Source organism: Cynoglossus semilaevis, chromosome 14, assembly GCF_000523025.1.
Source record: "Cynoglossus semilaevis isolate Cse_v1.0 chromosome 14, Cse_v1.0, whole genome shotgun sequence".
In the NCBI taxonomy this organism is placed as follows: domain Eukaryota; kingdom Metazoa; phylum Chordata; class Actinopteri; order Pleuronectiformes; family Cynoglossidae; genus Cynoglossus; species Cynoglossus semilaevis.
The window spans coordinates 20683630-20701894 of NC_024320.1; the positions used below are offsets into that span (position 1 = coordinate 20683630).

Genomic DNA, 18265 nt, shown 5'->3' on the forward strand with positions numbered 1-18265 from the left:
TATTGTAAACATGTACAAACATGTCAATGTCTATATTCTAGTCATGTCGCATTCAAAATAAGTTGGCCAAAATGACAGGAGTTAAACTGTTTTGTTCGAACTTGTAGTTTAAATCTATAGTTATATTTGGGTAAAAGTTATCTTTTGTTAATCTTTGAACTTCAGTCAATTATATTTTAAAATGTAGATACCAAACAAATTAATTACATGTCCTGCTGCTCGAACGAGGCAAAACCGGAGACGATTCTGGATACAGTGGTTGAAAACGAGGTTTTCTTAAATCTGCTGAAATGTTTCTTTTAAACGACATGATTTGAACGCATCACAAGGGTCAACAAATATGGCTACTGTTTAGCTGACTTCGTTCGCTTGTTTAAGCGTTGTTCACTAAAACATGTAAGTTCTTGTGCGCTGTTCTGCAACAACACGGACTTCAAAAACACATTTTAACCACGACACCATTAAATCAACTAAAATTCTGTTTCTGCGACAAATTCAGAGTATTTCCCGCGCCAGCAAAGCTTTCAAAGCTAACGTTGCTTAGCATCGTATTAACAACGCTAGGGTTTCTAATTGGTTTCACACTTGTTCAGACGTGCTTGAGAGAGTTGTGCCACCCAGAATTATTATTCTACACACATTTCATAATGGTAAAGTAGGTCTTAACCTCTGCTACATTTCAATACAAACGTGTGTCATTTAAATAATCTCAGTTTTGTCAAAATGTGACCTAGAATATATATCTTATGACATTACAGTTATTCCTTACAGGATGGCGTCGTTTAGCTGGAAGAGGAAAGCAGGTGAGAAGGTGTCAAGGGTAGTTTTGCAGCAGTTTGAGACCGCAGAGAAGGCTGATGATGGTGCACAAAGTCGGGGTGAGGAAGAGGAGGTGGACTGGCTGCAGGCCATTAAGAGACGGAGAGAGATCCTGCTAGAGGACTGTGCAGTGAAGAGTAAGAGACTCAAGGATGAAGGCTCCCAGCTGGCTGAACAAGGCAGGTGAGGTGTACCAACTTTAATTTTTATATAAAACAAAAATGAACGTATAAATTGCAACATTCTTATTGTGTCAATCACTCCCTCTGTCCTGTACGTCTTAGATGTGACAATGGTTGCATATAGTCTCGTATAGACCAATTAGTCCAATTAGCCACTTCCCCCAATCGTCACCTTTTTGGACTGTGTTTTGAAGATATTCAACCCACGTTCATATCCAGTTGTAAAAATCTATTCGACAAATACTGTGTATATTAATTACGCTGCTTTGAGGAGTAATAATTAAAAAAAAATCTAAATAAGTATAGGTTTGAATTTATCTTAGTACCCCGAAATAAAAATAAATAAATATAGGTTTGAATTTATCTTAGTACCCCCAAATCCCAACAATAGCCCAACAATCATAAACTTCTGCTAAAACAAATTTATAGGAGACTAGAAAATAAAAATGTTCAGAACCTTATTTCTATATAAATAAAATAACAGTGACTAATTAAGCCTAACATGGCTTTTGGAATTTCACTTAAATAACACCATTGCATACAATTTATATTTTTTTAACCAAACCATGTGACCACATTACAAAACTCTGCTTAATTGCTCTAGTCAGACCAGATCTATTACTAATTTTAAACAAGGAAAATGTCGGCTTCGTCGGTGCATCTCTAAATATTAACGATAAAACAAAACCTAGTTCCATGTTCTGAACCTACCTTTTTTATTTTCGATGGATTCAGTATCAACGAAGCATGTTATACTGTTAAGGGCTCACTTTAGATTTTGTCCAGAAGAGAGCGCCATTGCACAGCGCATACAAGCATTCTTTAATCCCTTGATTTAAAAACCCAACAACCTTTTATTTGACGTTTATTATTTCAGTTAAAGCAAAACAGTTTCTCATTGTTTTTTTGTTTTTCACGATGTTTTAAAAGTACAGTATAACAGTAATTCAAACTTGAGTTTTTTTTTTTCACGATGTTTTAAAAGAACAGTATAACAGTAATTCAAACTTGAGTAGGCTGAAATTTCAATTGAGGAACTGAGATATATATTTATGAATGATGTATAGGGTTTTGTATGGGTTTTGTTTTTAAAATGTATCATATGTTAAATAGCCCATTGTGCAGAAAATGTGCACTTATGATGTAAACCAGCATTAGACGGCGGCTGCAGAGAGTGTTCCCTTATAATCATTTTTATTATAACTGACTTTTGAGCCTAACAACAATCACTTTGTGAAAACCCCTTAGCCCAGAAGATGTAGTGCTTTGCCCTCAGCCCATAATTGTGTTTGCGTGGAGAAAGTGGATTGTGTTGAGGAAATGATGTCTTTCTGCCCAGTAATGGCTGCTCTGAGGTTTGAGATGGTGTCTGTCAGGAGGGGTTTTTTTTCCTTTTCCGCCAACAATATTGACCTCACATGTCATTCTCCCTTTACTTGTGTTTAAATGTTTCTGAACCTGCGTGTAATCTGAGTGTCCAGAGTCAATCATGACTTATGTAACGTTTGGCTGTTCTTTTAGGGCCAGCTAGTGTTGTTTCTTTGTAAATGAATCGGGCCACGAGTCAGGTATGATTTCCTGTTCTCCCTCAATTATTATGAAAAAAAAAAGTTTTACTATCCATAGTCATTACTGAACTGAGCGTTTGGCAGTGCAAATGTAACCATTTTGGGATCTGTCTTTTGAGAGCAGCGCAGGAACACGGGCACAATAGAAAACATTACGTGTAATTACCCTTTTTGTAATGTACATGAATGGACTTGTTGACACTTATTCATCTGCACAACCAGGGAAATAAAAACCTAGCATTTCCATTGTTTGTCTGACAGACATGTGTTTTTAAATGAAGGCAACAAAGAGAAAAACATAAAGCGCTGACTGCTCGCTCCCTCGTAAATAGTCTCACTGAAAGGCGAACAGAAAGCTCATTCAGAGTCTTTATATGTCAAAAAAATTTGTAACGCACTCTCACAAAGATTCTGGCATGAGTCAAGAGCCAGTTGTAAGGTAGCACAAAAGGTGATTGACAGTTTTCACTTAGCATTTAGACGTCACAGCGAAAACTGACAAAATAACAAAAAAGGCAATTAGTAAATGGTGGGGGAGAAAAACAGGTCATCCAGTAGATGTAGTTATGACATATCTATTTTGGATGATGGGTTTTAGGAGGTGTGGTACTTTTTTTTTTTTTTAGACCTTGTGTCTCATCATCTAAATACTGCACATAGTTTCTTGATTTGTTCACCTTCCAGTTTCTATGCTGCATGTTGTCTTTTTCTTTTTTGATAAAAAAAAAGTAGCTTGGGGGTTAAAATCTGGTATTCATAGTCTGTTGGAATACATAGTATTTTTGGTGTTGTGGTTTATATTAGTCAGTTGCATTACTGGTGCAGCGTTCCTATGCATGTTTACAAAACCATGTGTTGGGGTGTGTTTCCTCCTCTTGGACGCCATCGTCTTAACAATGCTCCACTACGCTCTCTTTTTTCACTTAACCCAAGGCATGATTCTGATCCCGGGGAGTTTCTTATTTATCCAGTCTGTCTTTAAACCAAACACAAATGTTTTCTCATGCAGTATTTTTCAAATATTTCTTTAAATTCCTCCCTTATTCATCCCTCCCTGCTGCTGCCCTGCCTTTGATTTATCTACGGCGTTACAACAATAGAGCAGCCATATTTATCTTCCAGGCTTCATGTGGTGCACAGCGTATTGCCTAATTTCCTCCCAAGTTTTTTTTTTTTTTTAATTTCATTTGCTTCATCTGTTGGTGAGATTTCATCACCATGGTACACATTTCCTCACATTCTTACAGTGGTACATTTTCTCATGCTTTGGTCCTGCTTCTGGCTGTAATCAGGATTTTATAACCTACTGTTGTTACTGGTCTTATTATGGGTTTTTTAAATTGCCCTTTGGTTTGTTTACATGTCTGACTTAAAAGGCGATAATTAATATAGACCAGACAAACACTTAGTCAAAACTAGGAACTGTCCTTAGGATACGAGCAGGAAGTGTCTGTTGAGTCAATATTGACTGGAGGAGGAGGGGCAGTGTGAGGGATAATGAACATTTTAACGGGTTCATTTCCTGTGTTTAAACAAACAGGAGATTGGAATGAATTTACCGTCATACGTGCAGAACCAGGTCAGTAGATAAACAGTGGTGAAACCAGTGTGGAGTGAGCCTGCAGTGACCCATAAAACTGACGCTGCTACGTCTGAGTCACTGGACTTGTCTGTGTTAGTTTAACCTCCACTGGCTCAGTGGGAAGAAAATGGTTCCACAATGAAGAAATGCACTGAAACACAGACAGAAGTCCATAAAGTTAAATCATAAGTTCTATATGTTGAGATTATGCAATACCTAAATTTGCTGAATTTAAATAATGGGTCAAAGTTGTCAACTAATTAAAAAAGTTTTTAATCTGATTAATCACAGGTTAGTTGCATATTATTCACAGTGGACTAATGTCATAACTTAAATGACCAATATTGCATCATTGACTTGGTGGACTTAAGTCGTTACTGTGTATCGAATGCGTTGAGTTCCTTTCAAAATGTCAATGAAGTCCTTGTCTTCAACAATAATAATCAGTCTACAGTCGCTCAAAATCCATATGACAATAGTGTCAGTCACTGTGTCAGTCATAGAGTTTCATCCTGCCCTGTGCTTAGTGTAGCTGGTCTGACCATAGTCGGGCGTCTGACCTGAAGTTAAAGCCTCCACAAAAGCTCGCTGGGTGTTGAAATGATATTTTAAGCCTGAGATGCTAAGATGAAACAAAAAGCTTTTCCCTCAGTGTGTGTAAATGACAGCGTTTTTATCGACTGTGTTTCAGCACAACTATAAGTAGATGGATGGTGAAGTTATTGATTATACAGAGTGCAGGTACATGTGCTAAAATACCATAAATGTAGTAAAAAAAAACATTAACACATTGCTTTTAACATTTACCTGTTTTTTCCTATTATGTAATATAATTATATATTAAATATAAACTAATGTAGAACGTACGGCCGTACGGCAGATGTGGTTAGCATGCTTGACTTAGAGCAAGAAGATCACTAGATGGCTAGTTTGAATCCTCAGTCTTTCTGTTGGTAGTTTGTAGTATGCATGTTATGTGTGTGTGCGTTTGAGCGCGAGTGTGAGGGAGTGTGTGAGTGGGGGGAGGTGTTTCTCGGGGAGTCTGGATTCTTCCCACACTCCACAAACATGTAGGATTAGGTTAATTGGACACTCTAAATTGGTATGTGTGGAAGTGTGAATAGTTAAATGTGAGTTGTCCGGGTTGAACCCCAACGGCTGGGGTCGGCTCCAGCTCCCCTCATGAAGATAAATGAAAGAATACACTGTAATATTTGGAAGACACTCACCAGAGTTTGGATGGAGGCAAGTGTACGGCTGGGTTTCCTCCTCCTTTTCTATCATTTACACTTTAATCCTCTGGGACCTGAGCATGCTGTTGTGTGTTGGAGTTTTCTACGTTGGAATTTTGGCCCATCGGTGCTGTATAAAAGGCTTCAGCTGCTTAAGACATCTTCGATGTATGAAGTCTGGCCCTGAGAACTTGACAGCATTTCTGCACAAATTGATGTATAGCTTCCTCTCTGGCTGATTCTGTCTCGCAGATCGTTTTGATGCAGTGATGGACTGTGTTAAGCCAGTCCATGTGGCCGCGTCTATTATGGTAGCGTGGCGTTTCCAGTGCAATGTCGATGTAAGGTTTGAAGGTCATGCACATTCGGTAGTAGTTTCTGTCACTGGACCTAATGAACAGAGATTTCTGTTCTTGTGCTGAAAACCATTTGACAGACAATTCTCTGGAAGTGTTTATCACAACATGTTCAAGCACAATCCCTTCTTCCTGCCAAAGGTTGTTCCCTTGATGGATTCTGCGCTTACCTAGTTTTGATACCAAAACCTGTTAGCTCATTGAATTTCCTCCCAGAGCTTTGCTCTTTTATTTTCTCTTTTTTCTTTTAGACTGTTCCAATGTTTGTAGAATGTGTTGCAGTATTTTTCTCTTATAAAAGCTTAAAAAGATTTTTTTTTTTTAACCTGTGTTTCTGCTGGACTTTTTTAAAACAGCGGATTATTCCAGTCTCCTCTGACCCCCTCTAAAATATGATGTGGCATGACATCATGGCTCTCTGTAATCCCCTTAAAAACATGATCCTATCAGGTTATTCATTTTGTTTGACAGAGACTGAACATGGACGAAAGAAGCGATGGACACTAAGATTAGCTCTTAGCCACATGCTGCATGAGGTGTTAAACTCATTGGCTATAATAAAACCTCAGAATGATGATAAACTGATCCCAGTCCAGCAGGTCAAGGTCCTTTAGGATGTTTAATATTACGGGTACAGGAACAGGACTGTTAACGTTATTCTGCCTCAATTTTGATTCAGTTGCATCATTAATAAATTAGAGGCCAAGGCCCAGTGCTTGATGTACATAGACGACCTCCTGGTTTCTTTTTTGAAAGTTAAGCAAGAGGTCACTTTACCAAACTACAGATAAAAGTATTTATTGGTGTTGTAAAAGTCAACAGGAGTTCCTGTAAACATTTATACAATGTGCTTTGACCTCGTTGCTCCTGAATTTGTCACTTTTATTGCTCAGTATCATTCACACTGTTTCATACAATAACTTAAATTATTATCTACTGTATATTACCGGGTCACAGCATTGTCAGAATGTTGAGATCAGCACGTGGCATATGGTGAGGCTGTCAATCATCTCGGTCAAATGCCTTTACAATAGCAGGTGAATCTTCTGAGGGTCCAGATGTGCAGTAGGCACCGAGGGCACAGGACATTCTTGCACTTCACTTGGTATGGATTATTTGGAATTATCCCGCTGCTTTCTCACATGAGCTTGTATTTTCCAGAGATTATCCTCGGAAGCTAGAAGGAGAATCCCTGAGAACGTCCAAAAGCGGCTTCTGCATTCTCACATACCGATCCTGGAGATGATCTCTGGAAAATGTGCAGACTTTAGTGCATGTCTAAAAGCAGCTTTAGTTACACACTTCTCATTGTTTCACTCTTCTCTCACCCAACTTCGATAGATGTCTCCATGACAACTCAGTGGCCAATCAAAATGACTGCTGGGTTTTTTGTGTATGTTACAAAAGTTTCATAACACATAACAGACATTTATAAGGTTTATAAAGGTAATTGAATTTAATATTTACATTTTTTTTAGCTCAACATACTTTTTTACATGCTCAGCCTGGACAAAGCGCTAACCGATCTTTATGAAAAACAAAATTTAAATGCAAAAAAACCTGAAGTGCCCTCTTTCCTCCACCTCCACCAGTGACTCTCACTTTGGCACTGGGACTCATGTTGAGTCATACCAAACCGTAGGTATTTGGCCTGACAGCAGCCGTTCAAAAATTAAAAATCAAAGTAGTTGGTCGTCTTCCAATCCTACAACTATAATGAAATCCACCTTCGTGTCTGTCCTCATCATGGGGCTGTGTATCATACGGTGGGCTGAGCCTCCCTTAAGTCAAGAAGAAATAGACGTCTTATGTTATTCATTTAAAACGTTCTGCTGTTGAAACTCTCTAAACTACCTCACATCGCTTCACTCCTTCAAATCCATTATTTACAGTCCATGATCCAGCAATTACTCAACCTCAGAAGACCCTCATATAGACACTGGTATTGTCAGAACTGGCTTCACATCTTCTGCACAATGTAAATAAATGTTGACCCCAAACTGCCTCTACATGAACCTTTTTATAGTCCTTGTTTTGTCATGCGTGTTCTCGCCAACTCTCTTCAAAACATGAATGTCATTGTTGAATTGACTGACTAGCTCTATGCACTCGCAGTGAAATGTTGGCGGTGACATTCCAATCATTCAAGTGATTTCTATAACCAGCGACAGCAGACATTTGGAGGGAGACGTGTCTTCTTGGAGTCCACTTAACAAACATGTGGGCATATGTTATTTTACATAACTTCAAATTTCAGGGTGGGGACCATTATCGTGGCTGCTCGTTTTATTGCTTTATTGTGGGGGAGTTGATGCTTAATTCTCTGTGACCGTCTGAGTGGGGAGTTGATGCTTAATTCTCTGTGACTAAAACTGCCGACCAAAAACCAACTATAGATCATAAATGTTCCATATGTCAAGCCCTGGAGTGGTGCAACACATTATATATCTTGGGTGTCTGTTGTTGTGGTTTCAGTTAAAGAATGAATATATTTAGGTTTAGATTTTATGTGTCTAAAGGCTGTGTGTGTGTTTTTTCTTTAGGCACTGGGAGGCCATAAAGAAATGGGACGAGGCCATTGAACTCACCCCCGACGACCCACTTCTGTATGAGATGAAGTCTCAGGTTTAGTATATGTTCTTTTTTTTTGTCTTATTGTCCTATTTGGCATGTCTTTTTCTATTCATATTGGCATTAAGTTAATGGTTCCCAACCTTTTTTGGCTTCTGACCCCATTGTGACATTTCACACATTTCACACATTTCTGGCGACCTCAGAGACATTTTAATTCTAGTATTGGTTTGTGGTCATGTTAGTTATACTGTGTTGCAAATACAGTGAGTAAAAGTAAAAGATTGCAGTTGTTAAAGACGGTGTGTGGTGTTTTCAATCATAATTTTTAAAAGGACAATAATTAGTTGAAAAAATATTTTCAGCCGTTACACATCCAGTTAAATAACGTCGTTAGTCTGGGCTAAGTAGCCATGTGAATTCCACATTGAAAAACATTTTTATCAGTTTTCTAAAAACACTACAGACAGTGTTTCTAAAAATAGCCAGCGTCATAGTAAAATGTTGTCTAACACCTTTATAAAACCTTTAAAAAACCTTAAAAATTGAGGATAAAACATGTGCTTCTGATCAGTCTGTGCCACAGGAGTCCCTTTTAAGATTGTTATCAGGGGCAATTTTGTGCACTGTGGAATTACTCAAATGAGCTGCGTGCACTACTTTTAGGTTGATTGGATTTTGTCGAACAGAGGAAGAAGAGGGGTTCACTCTGTCTAAGATAGTTTTCCAACAGTCGTCTGTGTACTCCACTCCCATTTTTCCTTCCTGGCTGCTTTTGGAACTTGTGTGTTACTGTTTAAAGACATTATGGTTCGATAAATTCCAGATACGAGGCCTCAGTGAGGAGGGGAAAAATTAAATATGGTACCCCGATGTGTTTTGCAAGGTGGTCTGGGAAGGGATTCAAATTTTTGATGCAAATTGATGAACCTGGGGGTATCTGAACAAATTTGAGCGAGGCTTTGTTTTTTTGTTTTTTTGGGACCTCAGCAACTCTTAAGCCTGGAAGCTTTAGTGTCACAATCAATTATGGGTTTTGAAAGCTTCGTCTGCAGAGTTGATATCAAATCCAAAACAGAGCGAGTAAATAAATGGGTGCTGTCAATGGTCTCTGAGCTTGATTTAAACAGAAAAGAAGAGTCTGAAAAGACAATGGAATCGACGGCCCAGAGGAGAATAGTCAGCACCAGAGCCAGGGATGAGCAGCAGGACTGTAGATCCAGGCTTCAAAACACTGACTATCAAAGGGCTTTTAAATCAGTAACTCATGAAAAATAAATTGAAGGCTTTGGTTGCCACACACTGGAAATGTCATCAGTGCTTCTACCTTACAGCAAGAGTATCACAGCTTTGTTGGTTCAATCCACGGAGTTTACTCACCAAAAGCATGCAGGGTTAGGTTAACGGTTCATTCAGAAAGGACTAGGGATGGGATTTCTTAAAATACTTTAGTTCGTTTACAGACAAGAATTTGTTATTTTCAAAATGTTTCTAAAGAAATGTTTCATAAAACACACAATTCAAAGTTTCTATTTTTTTTCATTAATCTGTCAGATGAAAAAAGTTGTGCCTCCTCTGCTGTGTATTATAAATAAAATGGTGTCATAAACAACATAACCGTAGAGTGCAAAGGGTTAAAACACAGTTGGAAGACTTGTCTGTTGAGCTGCCAGTCTTTGGGTAATGTGGATAAAATGGACTATGACTTCATGGCTGATACACTGTATGTTTCTGCTGTTTTCTGGTACAAGTGTGTCTAAAACATGATGCTGTCCAACAGCTGCCTGCAGAGTCTGGAGGTGTAGCTTTACATCTGGATAGAGCCGTTCTGTACATCTGATAGGAGCTTTTTGTGTGCAGGATATTCCAAGGAACTCATAGCCAACAGTTCTGTGTATGTGATTTATTTATCAGCCATCGTGGAGACATTGTCCTTCTTTCAGCTGCCACGCTGGTATGTTTCGGGCAGATAAGTGATATCGGCATGGTGATCGCATTGCTGAAAGTCAGCAGTATACTTCAAACAGATTTATTGTTTTGGCTTTTGGGCCGAATTTTTTTTCACTTCCCTTTGTTCCATGCATCTCTTCGATACTTTGCATTTTTGTTTCTGTCCCTCTCCCTCCCGTCTCTTCTCTCTTGACACTTTTCACTGTCCCCTCACATGCACTCGGCGCCATTGCATAGAAGCCGGAAGAGTTAATGAGGGGAAAGTTGCTCATACCTATAATTCTTATTCATTTACTGCAACTAACACAATACATTTGCACACAGCCATCAGCATCTATGTCACTGTATGCCTAATATTACATTATCTATTATAGGTTATTTGAGAAGAAAATCATTAAAGGACCACGCCTGGAAATCTCTAACACAAAGAGATTTTTTTTTTTATCCTGTGCCATTACTGACATGGAGTATGACTTATGCACAGACATCTGTTTCTGGTCAACTCCATCTCCACTGTGTGTGACTACAACACATCTAGTGTCCATTATCGGGGTTGATGTTATTCTTAAATCATTAGGATGAAAATAGGCTGAATCACATCGTGTTCTCATTACTTGACCAGATGATGAACGTGGTTATGGCAACGCTTGCCTCTTAGTTCTGCTCATCACTTTCTCTGCACTGAGTCGACCAGCCTTTGAGTGCATTGTGTGTGACCACTTTTCTCTGGAATGATTTCAGTGTGAACGTGATAGTGCTGATGCAGAAAAGTGGTTCCTGTGGTTGTAAAAAAAAAAAAAGAAAAGTGTTGCAGATTTTGTACAATAATGAGTTTAATTAGGGATGTGGGAATATTTTTGGGGGCTTTTTTTCATTATGATCTTCCATTTTTCCAGATTGAATGTTTTCTTGCCTCATCTAAAGGCGAAAGACGCGAACCCTGTGTTCTTGAAGCCTCTCAGTGACAGAGACACTAAACAGTGATACTTTATGAACCCCTGTGAGCCTCTCAATGACAGAGACACTAAACAGTGATACTTTTAATTAGAAATATTAATTATATTAGTCACTTGTTTCTAGGGCTGTAACTGTTGATCATTTAAGTACATTTTAAATGTATAGATAATTTTTCTTTGATTTGATTTAATTCAATTATTTTTTTAAATGGGCCAAAAAAACAAAAAAAAGACAAGATGTATATAAAGAAATGCACTGTATTATTTGTTATTATTTATTTGTATATACAAATATATTTATAGTTATAGTTTATATATAGTGTTGAAATAACTTATATAACATTTTTTTAACATTGTATAATGTCTCGAACAAGGGGCATTCAGGTACCATTGGAAATTTAAGCACACTGAAACAGAGCGTTTAGAGGATCTGTGTGTTTTTGTAATGCAGGAAAGAGATGTTTAATTTTATTCAAGGTGCATTTTTAGTTTATATATTAAACAGTTATATATATAAATATATATAAATTGGTACAATTTATTGTATACATTTTGATATTATGTGACACCTGTTAGTAGAGGTGCATGTGTGACATTTGGCTTGTGGCTTAAACTTATAAACTGAGAGTTTGTTTGTTTTTTAAAGGGTTTGGTTCTGGAAAGAAATTATTCTGCCGTAATATTTTAGGGGAAAACGAGTATCGCAGTTCAGCTAAAAAATATCGAGGTATGACTTTTAGTCGATATCGCCCAGCCCAAAGTCTAACTGGAGTCTACAAATGAGAACTCGAAAGAAGGAATGACTTCAAACAGGAAAGGTATCACTTGGCAGGATTTAAAATTTCACACCAGAACTCACAGGATGCTGTGTAGTTTTGGTGAAGACAGGGAGTGGCACATTACCCAAGGACCCTGTTGTTGGGGGTCTGCTGCTCATGACACTAGAATCCTGTGAGCCATCGTCAGTACTGTACAGACTTAAGAAGAACTCAGCGGTGAATCCAGGTCTTTTGTCGTTATTTTGTCTCTCAGGATGACAAAAACCAGAAGCATTCTTTAAAACTGAACTATCTCCAAAAGGCAAGTGAAAATGTGTCGACTGGACTGCACGTAGCCCTGACTGAAATTGCCCGTGGTTTTACGATTGTGCCAGATCTGTTTTTTCACTTACTGTATTTTAGCCATAAATACACGAGTGTTTTACGGGAAGAAAAAAAAATAGCCACATTAGTCTTATTGATCATTCTGAATAACGCCCTCGACACCAGGACACAGATATTATTCAGTGACATCCTTAACGCCATTTCCTACTGTCAGTGTTTGGCACTTCAGGCTAACTGCTGTACGTAAACCAATGCTACAGTTACAGTCCAACGAAGAGCTGCTCAGCATTTACTGTCAGAAGTAGCTTCAACCAAAAACTTACATCTAACCACATATATGGTCGTCTGGCTGACAACGGTAGTGCTGACTCTTTCAGGCACTTATGTTTCAGTCCCAGGCAGAAAGTGCACCGTGCTGGAAAATGAACACCTTCCAGTGCTGCCTATAAGAATTTCTAAAAATGTTTTTTCATTGACTGTTCAAGAGTCGTACACAAAAGTGTCGCCTCTCAGCACCTTGTCTTCCAGGCTGCAATAAATCATAATTACAAGGAGTCTCTATGCTGATAACCCAGTTATGTTCAACAATCCAAATGAAGGTGTTTAAAGATTAAACATGTAATATATGGAGCTGTTGAATGTCATCAAAACCCTGAACAAAGAGGAATGTTCCGATGAGTGTGTAGCTGTTCTGCTTTCACACCTCTGAAGCTGCAGGGCTGAACTGACAGGTATGATCTCAGAGAACAGTTTGTACTGTAAAAAAAATAAAAAGGTGCCATGTAGCGTCACAAGTAAGAATTATTCATGTATCCAGAATCCAAGAGAATGTCCTCGTCTAATCCAGTGTTTAAAAAAAATCTAAAAATCAATAAAAAGAACAAAATATAACCTGTTTTCAGTAAAAAAACAAACAAAAAACACTCCTGCTGTTTGACCTTTTGAGTAGTTGGGTAGTAGTTCCTTATAAAGTTAAAATTATATATAAATATATATGTTTGTGTATATGTATGTATGTTTATATACAGTACGTGTGTGTCAGTGTGTATCTGTATGTGTAATGTTACACAGTAAAAGACAATGACCATTTTTTAAAGTTAAATTATAGATGTGTGAAAAATGCACTCTAGTTTGAACCAAACTTTTATATTTATATTCCTGTTGTTTTTTTCAAATGTTTTAGCATTTTTTATCCCTTCACTACATTGACTTTATTTCTGCTCTGCAAAAAATTTTTAAGTTTCAACTTAATTCCTACCATGTGAAATGACCCCAAAAAAACCCACCTGTTGTCTGTGGCGATAATTGCGGTGTGTGTTCACAGGTCCTGACCATTCTGCAGGAAGTGTTTCCAGCAGTGAAGACAGCAGAGATGGTTGTCAAGTTTCGCCCCCTCTGGTGGGAGGGCTGGCAGACGCTGGGCCGTGCCCAACTCAACCTGGGTGAGGTGGATATGGTGAGTGATGCCAAGAGGTGACAACAAACCAAGACGGTAATGTATTCGAGAGCCAATCAGTAGCTCTCGATCATCCAAAAGCTTTCAGGACTCTTTTAGGCCTCAGTTACAAAGGTGGCCATTGTCTCAGACTTGTACATGAAGGATTCACTTCAATCAGATTTCCTCGTGATGGATGACTCATTGCTCAATCACTCATTAATGGCCTTCACTGGAATGTTGACATGTCACTGTTTGATTTTGCAACAAACGACACCTGTTTTCCTAGCCGTCTATAAATCAGCGGCGTCCTTGTTTTTGAAGAGCCGTTATGATAAGTCAGTTTGTTTACTCCCGGTTGCGAACTCTGCTCCTGAGATGAAGTGCTCGTTTCAAAGCACACCCAGGTGCCTGGGGCTTGGACGATTGCTTAAATTGCCCTTGAACATGCTAGAACCTGTAGGTGTACGAAACCTTCAGATCACAGTTGCACTGTTCGCACATTTGGAGCCAAGTGAGCGAGGCTGAACTCACGAAACCTTTCATCTCGTGGCGCTGTGTGTTGCTCCTACATGTCTTTGAGGAACAGACCTGTCCTAGGGCATCAAAAACAATAGGAAGTGTTGTAAGTTACTTGAACTTAAACTAAACCAAATATAGACACGCCCCCTCGTTTATGGAGCTGTGGGGAGGTGAGAGGGGAAAAAAAGCTCAGGTGTATTTTTAGCCCAGCTTGTTCAGTCCAGTTTTAGGGTTCTGTATGCATGGACATGTTTTACTGCTTGTTAGCTTTTTCCCTATTTTTCTCTCTTCGGTAGTCGGCTCTTGATCTCATCGTATTACGTCTAGCGTCTGTCTCGCACAACAAAATCGGAAGGTGCAAAATCCCAGTCATGGCTGCCGGCCTTGAGTCTTACCACTCATCACACCATTTACTAAGATCTGACATTGACAGCTCCATACTTCCATGCTGTATCTCAATCCCACTGTTACATAGTTCTTGACCTTGATGCCTGCAGCAGAGGTGAAGCTTCAGAAGGATTAGACCTGGTCTGTTAAAGATTAAACCAGTGTTTCAGCACAAACAGCTGCATTTGTAATGTGCAGGTTATTTATGTTTCAACCAAAATTGGAAAAGTCATGACTTTTCCACCGCCTGGTTAATGAATAGGTAGGCTATTCAGTATAAGCAGTGGCTGTTGGTGTTTGACGTTAAAAAAAAAATAGTTTAAAGAAATTTCCCTATTGAGCTCTCTGTTGTGTTGAAACAATTTAATATTCAGACATGCATATTGAAAAAAAAAAAAATTCTAAAGATTTTACAATAGTTTTACAATACTAGGTCGTTGCTTCCGTGACACAACCACATGTTGGTTTTAACCACAAAGCTTTGTTCCTGGCCGACGACGGGTTGGATTTTCATATGAGGTGTGACTCACAGTACAGCTGTGGACAGGTGCAACTGAAAAAGGGAGGTTTTCTCACGATGCTGTGACATCGGTTAAGATGCGTCTCCTTGTTTATGGCTTGGAGTTAATCTCTTTGGGATTAAAAGGACCTGGAAGGTTCAGATTACCACATGTGGACATTTTGATAAGGTTCTTGTTTTTTTCTAAACATATTATTAAACCATTCATATTATAGTGAAATTCAAAACCAAGCAGCCCAGCCTTAAAAAGTTTGTTCACCACTTAAAATACAAAGAAAACTAATTTTGTTGCCACTCACTCTCTCATTTCTTTTTCAGTGAAATAAAACTGTTGTCCTAAGAACAAAGACTGTTGCAAAGCTGCAGGTTCCCTAACTCTTTGAGGATCTAATTAACACACAGTGGAACAGGACTGGGCCTTAATGCCTTGCCTTTGTTCCTCTGTTCTGCGGTGTGGAGCAGGTGTCAGAAAACAATGAAAGTTATTTCTTTGACCTTTTGCCAGAAATGTACGGTTGGAATTGTTTATTTTTAAATGTGCCATTTAAGAATGTTGGGGATACACTTGAAATGAATATGAGTGAGTCAAAAAGTTGGGAAATACGGAAATTTAAAAATGATCTAATTTTACAAACTACAACATGTGCAGACACGAGTCTCCAACCTTTTCTGACGGTGTGTCAGAAAGTGTTGGATTTGTCACGTTTTATTTCACCAGGTTTTTGACTCCTTAAAAATGAACATTTGATTTGTGTCAAATGTTGTGTTTTAGACCAAACTTTTTTATTATCTAGCTCACCATCCAAAACTGAAAGAATATTTGGAAAAAAAAGAGGTTGTAACCTGGTTTGAAAGGTTGTCCCAAAGAAGGAAGTTTGCAGAAGTGTTAGATTTAAATGGAGATTTAAAGAAATAAATTAGAGATTTTTTTTTCTTTTTTCCTAATATTTAACTTTTCATTTGGCTACTTTGTCTGCAAAGCTAGTGCCGCTTATCTTGACATAACAAAATGAAAAATGTCATGATTTGAATTCTGTTTAACACAGTACTGATGACACATAGCTTTAGAATTTTTGAAATTAGTACCAACTGGAAAAATAAGATGTCCAACACTTGCCAACATCCCCGTGCAGGTGGAGCAGTGTTTGTTCTTGTTTTATATAATTGATTCATTTACCAATTTCCATGAACCTGACGCAGCAGTCACGCAGTACTTTGTCTGGGCTTGACAGGTGTCTGACACCTGTCTGACCTGCTCCATGAGATCATTACTCATCTCAAACAGCATGTCGTGCTGAATTCATTTCAGCTTCGCACACAGAAAGCCATTAAAGATGAAGGTTGTTATCAGGTCCAATAAATACTTGGAGGTTGTAAACTATTGTCCCAAAATCAATGCGAAATCGCTCAGTCAGCTACCAAACACTGATGGCTGGTTAATTGAACAGTAAATCTGCAGACAGGGCCACACAGAGAGCATTATGGTCTGGTTGGGTGAACTGCTGATGAAACAAGCTTCCTGCTCATTTGGCTGCACAGGTGCCTGTGTTTTACTGCTTGTCGTCAGCATTACCAAGGGCCCACGATGAGGCCCTAAAAGAGTTCAAGCTAACTGTCCTCTGACACATAAACACTTCGTTCTTTCGCCGCCTGTGATCACACACACATGTTTGAATTCCATGCTGATTGCAGCACTGTCCCTGCAGGCTCTGAGGTCTTTCCAGGTTGCGATCCACCTGTGCCCATCAGAGCGCAGCCTGTGGCAAGAAGACCTGGCGTGGGCACAGAAGTTATGGAAGCAACATCTTGCAACCAAGGAGAAGTTGCGGGAGGAGGAGGAGACCAGGAGATGCGTTCTCAATGCCCCCGAGCTGGAGCAGGACTATGACTTTGAATCCGACGAGGTGCTCGCCGCCTGCGTGGCCGTCGCTGAGCGTCAGACACGATACGAGGAGCTGAAGAGGACAACGGTGGTTCTGGACTCTGAGGGAAATGTTCGAAGCGTAGTCAGTGGGGAAGGGTCCGGAGACACAGCCACACCACCCCAGGCAAGTTTTGTCAAAGCACGTGGACTTTAGGCTTTAGGTCCCAGCAGGAGTGAACCATCTCTGTCTTTGAGCTTAGGACTGAACTGCGTTATTTCTGAAAGTGCTGGATGTGCACAAAACAATTACACTGAAATCTGCATGAAAACCATGAAAAAGAAAAAAAAGCATTCATCAAATTTTAAAAGCAAACGCCATTTTTTCATTTTCCGTTTGAACGAGTGAGTGTTGCACGAGATGTGTTAAAAGAAATTTAAACATCCATCCATCACAAAAAGACTGACACGTTGCAGAGGCGCATCAAGACTCTGATATGCCAAGCTACAAACTCTGACATCTGTTTCATCTTAATGTTGCTATTTATTATAGATTTACAGAGAAAAGTGTTTCTGAGTAGTTAACTAACGCAGTCTGGGCTTTTTTTCTGTTTCAAACATGGTCTGTTTGAAATGGATTCTATTTAGCTCATTAACATATCCATTATAAAATATCTGGAATAGCGCTTCTTCTTCTTTTTTCTTTTTTTTTGAACATGCACAGTGATTATCCACAGTGGTTACTGAGTGCTAACCACCTGTGAGAAATCACTCGGTATCCAACTGTTTGGAGAAACATTTTTCCCTTAAAGTTACAGTACTCCTTGATGCTGCGTTGGCGAATTGTTGGTGATTAAATAAATGTTCAAATGAGTGATAGTTGGTGGCTTTTCCTGCACTTTCATTGGAATTTAGAGTATCTTCCTGAAAAAGACTTGCAAGATGTTTATCAAGAGTTTCCCAAGGACGGACCTTGCATACCTACATCTGTTAACATTATAATAAGTAAAGGATTAAGTCACAAGAACAGTCCAGAGTCTGAGAAGCCAAGGTATTTAAGTAAAAGCCAACAATTTCAATCTGGTGCTAGTGTTAGAGGAAAGAAAAGTCTAGAGATTTACCAAAGATTCACACCATCTGTGAGTGTGTGTGAGAGAGAAAGAGAGAGAGAGAGAAATATCATCACACTCCAACCAACAATGTCTCTAGAGCTGCGCCAGA

General features: G+C 38.9%; 2 protein-coding genes across 12 annotated transcripts in view; one reads left to right on the forward strand and one right to left on the reverse strand.

Annotated features, from left to right (window-relative positions):
• The window catches only part of dab2ipb (DAB2 interacting protein b), a 791247-nt gene that overhangs the window by 159843 nt on the left and 613139 nt on the right, over window positions 1-18265 (reverse strand). The gene's annotated exons all lie outside the window — the stretch shown is intronic.
• On the forward strand, window positions 243-17923 carry ttc33 (tetratricopeptide repeat domain 33). 4 transcript variants are annotated; one of them, XM_008325782.3, is made up of 5 exons: window positions 243-396; window positions 772-1002; window positions 8283-8364; window positions 13644-13775; window positions 16890-17923. In XM_008325782.3, coding segments are annotated over exons 1-5 (819 nt in total). In that variant the 5' UTR covers window positions 243-394; the 3' UTR covers window positions 17262-17923. The 4 variants fall into 4 exon arrangements, with proteins under 4 accessions (XP_008324004.1, XP_008324005.1, XP_016893949.1 ...); XM_008325783.3 differs by having other exon boundaries at window positions 302-396; window positions 759-1002; XM_017038460.2 differs by lacking the exon at window positions 243-396 and adding an exon at window positions 426-650 and having other exon boundaries at window positions 759-1002.

Excerpts from the sequence above, each read along its gene's own strand:
- ttc33 (XM_008325782.3), top strand. Across the intron at positions 1,003-8,282 it reads CAGCTGGCTGAACAAGGCAG|GCACTGGGAGGCCATAAAGA; the intron begins GTGAGGTGTACC and ends TTTTTTCTTTAG. Across the intron at positions 8,365-13,643 it reads TGTATGAGATGAAGTCTCAG|GTCCTGACCATTCTGCAGGA; the intron begins GTTTAGTATATG and ends GTGTGTTCACAG.